Here is an 8,730-nt window from a genome sequence, read left to right on the forward strand (position 1 = left end):
CATGCCACCAATTCCTGATGTAATTAGTTTGATTGATCAAGTTTCAATTAAATAAATTATTAAAAATAATAAATAAAAATATTAAAAATTATAAAACTCGATTCAATCATCGGTTTAATCAATTTTTTTATCCTAATTCAATTGGTTTATATTGGTTCACAAATTAACAAGTTCTCTCCCTTATTTCGAACGAATGTATTGACTAATACCCAACTAGATCGATTTGATCTGCTTCTACTCAGATTCAACAACTATGGAATTCAAGTGTAAAGTTTTTGGAATGGTTAAAGTACCGAGGAGGTCTCTATATTATAAGGATTGGATCAAATTAGTCCCTCTATTATTAAATGGATTTATTTAGCCCCTATGCTATTAAAAAAGAATCAAATAAATCCAAATTGCAATAGAGTTAACATTTACAATATAAAAGTATCTTGAAAATATTACTTTCAATTGCGTTCAATTCCAAATAAAAGATTTCATTTATAGAATCATAAAAACTTTAAAAATATTAATTTTATTAAGCGGTAAATGGTATTTTTTAGGAAGTAATGTTAACTCTATTCCAATTTTGTCTTATTTCATTCTTTTGAATAATATAAGGATTAAATTGATCCATTTAATATTATAGGGACTAATTTGATCAGGCCCCTATAATAGAGGGACCTCTCAGGAAATTCACCTTTTTAGAATTTGGATTCATTTGGCACTCCAACGAAGAGTCGAAGACCAGGTCGTGGTATAAAGTCTTTTCATTATTGTATACACAGCAAGTAAAATAAATAATAATAATAAAAGGAAAAAAGAGAAAAGGAAAAGGAGTGCAACAAATAGTCGTCAAAATCGATGATCCGACTCGTTTGGCGAAAAATCGCCACGCGAGCGAAATGTGCAATCCCAATCTCTCCTTGTCTATCTGTCTGTGTAACCATCTTTGCTGGCCTTTTTTCCCAACTTTTTTGGCTTTAAACTTTTTGGAGAGAGATTCTAATCTCCCCTGCTCTGCTCGGACATTGATCTTTTGGCCATTTTACCCTTTCCCCTGCTACTCTGGACACTTTCTCTCTTCCTCTTTCATTTCCCTTTTTTTTCCAGGTATTTTTTTAAAAAGAACTCTTTTATCTTTCTCCAAAAAGAATGATAATAATGTGAAAAATTGTTATTGACTTCAGAGTTGCCGAGGGACAAATGTTATAGCAGTAAAAGACATAGGTAGATAGATAGATAAATTATTATAGATAGAGATCAGGTTCTGGTTTCAAGAAATGTACAGAGCTCCATTCCCGGCTCAGCTCTCTGTTTTCGACCGCCGTGTCATCGACAACAATGCCACTGACGTTCGAGTCTATCAAGTTTGGAAAGGAAGCAATGTAATTTACTACTTTCCCAATTTTTATTTTTTATTTACTTTTAATATGTTTTCTTGCAGTTAAACAATTTAATAATCTTTCTCCCTAGAAATTTTTCCTTGGAGGTAGAGTGATATTCGGTCCCGATGTAAGGTCAATCTTCCTTACGATATCTCTGATTGTGATCCCGGTCTTATTATTTTGCGCTTTCGTTTCTCGAAGAATCATTTACGCATTTGACAAACATCTTGGCAAACTCATTATATTTATTCTAATTCTCCTAACCGTATATGTAAGTTCTCCTCTTCCATAAAGCCAATCAAATCTCTATTCGCTTTCCGGGTTTGTTTTGTAATTAACATTGTTTTGGGTGTGAAACTAGTTCAGGATCTTATTCTCCTGCTCCTCACTTCCGGGAGAGATCCTGGCATTATTCCACGAAACTCCCATCCTCCAGAACTGGAGGAAGATGGTTCCACTCTGTCTACGGATTGGCTAGGGAGTCAGAGCAGTGCTGGTGTTCCTAATTTACCACCTACCAAAGATGTTGTGGTTAATGGGGTGATTGTCAAGGTTAAATACTGCCAAACTTGCATGCTATACCGTCCACCACGTTGCTCACATTGCTCTATATGCAATAATTGTGTGGAGCGTTTCGATCACCATTGCCCCTGGGTAGGGCAGTGTATTGGGAAGGTATGTTATGCTTCTGTTTTAATTTTTCAGTTCATGAAAAACGTGGGTTAATTTAATCATTGTTGAACCAAATGAGAAATGATGCTTTGTGATTGAATATGATGCTTATAGAACTTTACAGTTCAACTTTATAAGAATCAATTTAAGAGGAAGGATTTAAGATATGTTTCTCTATTTATTTATTTATTTTGTATAAGAGAAAGGGTAGAGTCTTTCAAATGGAGTCTACAGATTGAATTATTGAATGTCTACAAGACTATTGTCATTGTGAAGTGAGATCTTGGTCCTTTAAATTGAAAACATTGCCCTATGGCTTGCCTAGACTATAAAAGTGTCCTGCTTCTCTGATTCATCTTACTTTTTTACCTGTAATTATGACATCGATGTGGTTATTAGGTGATTTCTCATGTGCTTTGTTGGATTTCATTGTGGGAACTTTTTAATCCTCAAGGGTTGACATGTAAAATTGTTTCTTGACAGAGAAATTATAGATTCTTCTTCATGTTCGTGTCTTCGACAACCATACTATGCCTATACGTTTTTGTCTTTAGCTGGGTAACCATTAAGAAAATAATGGCTGAATACGATTGTAATCTCTGGAGTGCATTCTTGAAGTCCCCTGTTTCAGGGATTCTTATACTATATACATTTATGACTGCCTGGTTTGTTGGAGGCCTCACCGTGTTTCACCTCTATTTGATTTGTACCAACCAGGTTGTGATCCCTTCTTTTCCTTCATTTCTTCCATTATTGTCTGTCCTCTTTCTCTGTCTTTGCTTATTTTATGTTTTTGCAGACAACATATGAGAATTTTCGGTATCGTTATGATTCGAAAAGGAATCCTTATAACCGTGGTTGTGTTCACAACGTTTGTGAGGTATTCTTGTCCAAAATTCCAAAGTCTAAAAGTAACTTCAGGGAAATGGTCAAGGTGGACTCATCTTCTCTCTTTGGTAGCACAATGTCATTGGCACGACCCATGAGCCCAAATATAGGAAAAAAAAGCTTTGACATTGAGACAGGAAAGCGGCAAGCTGTTGTTGCCGAGGATTTTGAAGATATACACAGCCAGATTGATAGCGTTGGTGGATTGGAGAGATGTGGAACACAACCAAGGCACATAATCCAGTGTGAAAATTCCAATTGGGAGATCTCGCCCGATATAAGTGTGATGTCTGCTGAGTTTGCAATAGAACAAGGTTTCAAGGATAGGGAGAAAGTTTGTAAAAAAGGCCACTAAAGCTGGTTTCACCTAAATTATAGTGAGAAAAGCATATTAACAAACTTAGAAGTACTTGAAATTTGCCAACCCAATTGGTTGAAATTGGCAACTGAACTATGTCACTAAGATAGTAATCATTAGGATGTTGGTTTTTAGGCTTTTATTTGTCTTTGCAAGGAAGGAAGGTTCTGGTCTTGGTTAAGGTATGCAGGGTTCTTGTGATAAATCTTATTGCTTTGATAGTTGCTTGGGGTAAGTTTTGTGCTATAATGTGTTGGTTCGTGAGGAAATGAGTGGGTGTTTGTAATTGATTTGATATGTATGTGAAGGACAAATTAAATATCAATGGTAGAAAGGTTTCATATACTGTAGAAATACCTTGGGTCCTTTTCCTACTTTTCGTCGATATTTTAGGGCATAAACTTGCTTAAAACTCTTATGGTGTTGATGCCAGTATTTGCTTCCTGAGTTTCCTGAAACCGAGTTTTATCGAAGGCAAGTTTAAGTCGTCTCCTATGGAGTTGATGGTTTTGATGTCTTTGAGCTTGTGGTAGGAATTTGAATTTGGTTAGGCTTTTTAACTTGTCACTAGAATACATAAGAACGGTTCATCTTTATAGAGCAGAAAGTCGTATAATCGAGGGGTCTTGAAAATATGGTCAAAATAAGGCAGAAGCTTGTAGCTTCCTTAGGAGATGAGATCTCCATGGAGTCCATAAGATCCCCAAAGATGAGTTTTCCCCCGAGTAGTAAGATGTGAAAAGTGGGATAGAGTCCTTTGTCCTTATCCCTTTTATATATATATATATATAGTGCTTTTGGTGGGGCTCAAGCAATGATGTCTTATCATGTGAATGGTGCTATAAGTTATAGATGATATTTATGAATAATTACTTACATGAATATGTTTTTGTTTGTGAATACGAGTTTTGCTATGTTTTGGATTTGGTCATTCGAATAAATATAGTTGTATGTAATTTATCTAACATGTTTCACACCCCATTAAAAAACTAGTACAATGGTAGTTGATCATGCCAAGGCATATCAATGCCTAGCAAAGAATTAGCACAAAATATAAGATTTAAAAGCATTTTTTATTGCAAGTGTGACATGTCACTTGTAATATTTACAAGTGTTACAATGAAACACTCCGAGTATTCTAAGGATCCAACTTGAAAGAGATCGGACTATAACATGAATGAAAATGATCAATCATGCAATTAAGAAGTCTAACTAACTAATGGCTAAGTGCTATATTACGACAATTCATGGTCCAAGGTTAATTAAGTTAAACCATACCTAAGAGGACTGAATTGAATAATATTCAAAAGTACAAAAAAAATCAATTCAATGAGATAAAGTGGTTGATTGATGTCCATGTTGCTAGTTAATTCTTGGATTAGGGATCTAAATTGTTCAAACTCCTAATTGGTCCAATTTTACCTCTTAGCCATCATTTTACCTAATTAGATGATTCAGTTTGGTTTACTTTCGATCTTACTAAACTAAATCGGGACGATCAAATTGGTTCACAATAGGATCTTCTTTCGGTCTCACCTATCTAAATGTTCACCTAGGGTTGTCAATCCTAGGTTTTTAAGTCATTTGATTTAGTTCAACTTTTGCAATTTGGTCCTTGACCTTATAATTAATCATGCAACATTTCAATCAACCAACCACTCTAAAACTTAGTTTCTACTCATCATCAAAATACAAAGTTCAGCCAATTTCATGTTTAAATAGCTCATCAATTAACCACAAGAGAGGTAAGGGCTTAGAAATGCTTAGTGACTTCTAAAGGAGTCTCTGATGAAAATGATGATAGCAAGAATGTTGACAAATCCATAGCCCAAGTTAATATTTTTGCATTTTTGATAACTAACAATATGAGAATCTATTGAATGCTTTAAAGGAAAACCCAAAATAACAATGAATATATTTGTATCTTTATGAAAGAAAACTAAAAGAGTAATAAAAATAAAGAAGAAAACATAAGCAGATAACTATTAAGCTAAGAAAGGAAAAACCTAAAAAGCTAAAAATGGTGAGGGAATAAAAGATGTTGACAAAAAGATGATAAAAGATCCCCTTTTTAGTTGTGGCATAAAGATGCCTTAACTACATTAGATTCTCTAACCTTAATATTGACAAAAATACCCTTAAAGAAGATATGACTCGAACTAAGTTTAGACACAAAATTACCTCTACAATTTTTTGCACTCGTTAGACTTCAGTGTTGCGACACCCAAGCTTTGGTGTTGCGACATTCGTGGCAGTGACATTATCTTGGCTTGGGGGCTTTTGGTGTTGCAACACAGCCTTGTTGGTGCCATGACTTCGATGGCAGTGGCACTGGGCCTTCACTTTAACAATTGGTTTGGAGTTGTGACCTCTTGGGCTTGTATTTGAGAGTCGATAGCTTGATTTCGTGACACCACACATTTAGTGTCACGACTTCAACATGTTACTCCAAGTTGAGGTTTTGTTGAAGTTTGCTTCCTTGAGGTGATGGGGGGTTAGTGTCGCGACACACATGCACCTGTGTTGCGATCCACATAATAGTTGAGGTCCTTTTTGATATTTGAACTTAGTCATCTCCTTACACAAGCTCAAATTAATCATTAGACTCCTAATGACAGTTTTGTCAATTTGGGTCTCAAAAGAAATAAAATGTAAGAAAAACTATCATTAACACTTAAATCTAAGAATTGATAAAAAGTATTAAAAGGACTCGTAAGCTACTTGAGAACAAGTTTGTTAAGTACTCTAAAGAGCCTAATTTAAAATATTAAATTACGACATATTAGTAATACATGCTAGCATTATACTTAACCTCTTATTGGAACATTTTAAAATGTTAAGAATGTTTCAATGGTTATTAATAATATGTTATAATTACCACAAAAGTTATAAGTGATGAATTATGTCTCTTATTTATTAAAATTATTAGTATTTGGTTATTAATAATGAGTTATGACTATTCAACTTGATACATAACTATAAGGATAATTATGTAAGATGTGAACATACATGAATTATATATATATATATATAAATAAGACTTAAATTTCACTTGAAAAATCACATAAAAACTTTGAAACAAACCTCATTTTGATTTTTCCATATTCTAATATTCATATATTGCTTTTAGAAAGAAAAGCGTAGAAATTCTTTATAGAAATTGATATTCTTATTATAAATTATTAAGTACTCAATAGACTATTTTTGTTAGTGCAAAACAAAAATAGTCATTTTGCTTCATTATATACTTGATGTTTATTTACTTGTATCTCTTTTGCATACTAAAATGTATGGTGGAAGTGAATAAAACCTTAAATATAGTGACTTTATATACATCCACTTAAAATTTGAAACTTTTCTACAAAGGTTTAATTTTCTACTATGGTTTAATTTTATAAATAAGCATGTGGTAAGTTTTTGTAACAGGATATAAATGTAAAAGTATAATCAAAATCATTCACTTTATCCATTCACTTAAAAATCATTCATGAGATTTTTTAATGGTTAAATATTGATAATATTGATATCTCAATCTAATTTATGAAAAGGGATAATGATACGAATAACTTAATGTTTTTCTCTATTACATGTATAAACGGCATAATCAAGCAGTTTTGTCATCAAAAAATGAATCTTTTGCTTCCATCTTCTTGGTTAGTTTCATATTTTCTTCCTTTAAACTCATGTTTTCCTTCACAAGTTTAGCATTGACATCATATACATGCTTCCATTTTTCCAACATAGTCTTGTAAGTTTGAAGAAACTCATCACTTGACTCTCTTTCAGAATCATCATCAGTGTCAGAGTGACTGCCGCTAGACGTGTGAACATCTGGATTGGAAATATTGTAGCAAATATATATGATTAAACAATGGTGTCTGCAAGTATACGAGTTAAATTGTAATATAGTAAAGTGTTACAAAAAAAAAACACTCCGAAAAGTATTCCGAGGATACCCAATGGAGGTTGAATTAAACTAAAATTTGTTTTCTACACTAACGGGGCTAAACAGTAATAACCTAAAATTATTGTACGAAAAACAAAATTAAAATCAATTAATCGAAATAACATGAATTAATAAAATTAAAAAAAAGCAAATTAACAGTCGGAATTAATCCAATTAATCAAGTAGAAGATTAACTCACTTCAATGCTCCTAATTAACTTCAGAACTTGGGTTTTATCGAGTTAGCTATTAATTAATTAGTTATTACCTTTTGGCATCTAAATAATTAATTAATCGATCAATACTCACTTATCTTTCGACCTCACTTTCTTGATCGGGATAAATTATGATTTACTCGGTAAACTTATCTTTCGATCTCGTTTATCCTAAATTACTTCATAGGGTTGTCAATCTTAGGGTTTAATCAGACATAATTTAACCCAACTAACTCAGACTCAAATCCTAATTCTTTCATTATTTATTCTCACATCTAATCATTAATCTCCCTAAAGAAATTAGCCACTCATGGATCTAGATGCAATTTTCCCTAATTTCATATTCAACATGAAAAGAAAAAAATTAAACGAAAAAAGGGAATAGAGAAATTGATCCGTTTCGATATTGATTTTTATCCGAAAGCCGAATTTCCTTTGACAGTTGCAAAGACAATCTCAATTGCAATTGAAAATCGAGAAGAAAATAATATAAACTACATAAATAAAATCTTGGATTGACCTCGAATCCAAGTTAAACAAAGGAAGAAATGTTGGTTTATAACATAAAAGGATTAAATTGAAATAAAGTAAAAACTAGAATAAAATCCCAAAACTAAACTAAGTGGCTCATTCGGCCAAGCCTCCCAAAGTAAGGCTAAACACATCTATTTATAACCAAAATAGTCTGACCTAACTAGGTTAATTAACAACCCTAAAACTAATTAATATTCATTATGTGGATAAAAAAAAACCTGACTTAATAATTCCTGTTCGTCGTCCAGTGTCGCGACACCATAGGATCGGTGTCACGACATTGCCTTTCAAGGGTGAATTCTTTGGCTTTGAACTTTGGTGTTGTGAAACCAGATGTTGATGTCGCAACGCTATCGTCGTCCTTCGTATTCTCAACTTGAAAATAGTGTCCTACACACTTAATTGGCTTGTTAGTTCATCCCTAGGCCCGTATTGACTCGTTAGGTCATCACATGGCTAAAATTTGCATAAGAAATCTATCACCCTATCAAAGTAGCGGTTAAAGAAGCATAAGAAATATCCTAATAAAGTCCAAGATATTGTCCAAATAGCTTATATAATTCTTCAATGCAGTTTGATCTAATCCCTTTAAAATGAGGATCCGATTGTTTGATCTGGTTTTATCCAATCTTCAAGATATATTCCTTCATATGAGTCAATTTTTAAAGATGGGTCAACACACATCCAAGACATCAACAAAGATCATAGCTTAAAGATTTAACACAGTTATCGATATATCATCATTTTA

General features: G+C 33.0%; 1 protein-coding gene across 2 annotated transcripts; it reads left to right on the forward strand.

The window, feature by feature from the left end:
• Window positions 1-777: 777 nt before the first annotated feature.
• On the forward strand, window positions 778-3,642 carry LOC108458387 (probable protein S-acyltransferase 6). Of its 2 annotated transcripts, XM_017757757.2 has the most exons (6): window positions 778-1,095; window positions 1,173-1,370; window positions 1,459-1,641; window positions 1,737-2,045; window positions 2,526-2,759; window positions 2,842-3,642. In XM_017757757.2, exons 2-6 carry the CDS (start codon window positions 1,266-1,268, stop codon window positions 3,283-3,285), a joined length of 1,275 nt encoding a protein of 424 aa, XP_017613246.1. In that variant the 5' UTR covers window positions 778-1,095; window positions 1,173-1,265; the 3' UTR covers window positions 3,286-3,642. The 2 variants fall into 2 exon arrangements, with proteins under 2 accessions (XP_017613246.1, XP_017613245.1); XM_017757756.2 differs by having other exon boundaries at window positions 778-1,370.
• The last annotated feature ends 5,088 nt before the right edge of the window (window positions 3,643-8,730 follow it).

This window comes from Gossypium arboreum, chromosome 4 (genome assembly GCF_025698485.1).
Source record: "Gossypium arboreum isolate Shixiya-1 chromosome 4, ASM2569848v2, whole genome shotgun sequence".
In the NCBI taxonomy this organism is placed as follows: domain Eukaryota; kingdom Viridiplantae; phylum Streptophyta; class Magnoliopsida; order Malvales; family Malvaceae; genus Gossypium; species Gossypium arboreum.

Coding starts and splice junctions, on each gene's coding strand:
- LOC108458387 (XM_017757756.2), top strand. CDS start 1,266: ATGTACAGAGCTCCATTCCCGGCTCAGCTCTCTGTTTTCGACCGCCGT. Junction 1,371..1,458: donor AAGTTTGGAAAGGAAGCAAT/GTAATTTACTAC, acceptor CTTTCTCCCTAG/AAATTTTTCCTTGGAGGTAG. Junction 1,642..1,736: donor TAATTCTCCTAACCGTATAT/GTAAGTTCTCCT, acceptor AAACTAGTTCAG/GATCTTATTCTCCTGCTCCT.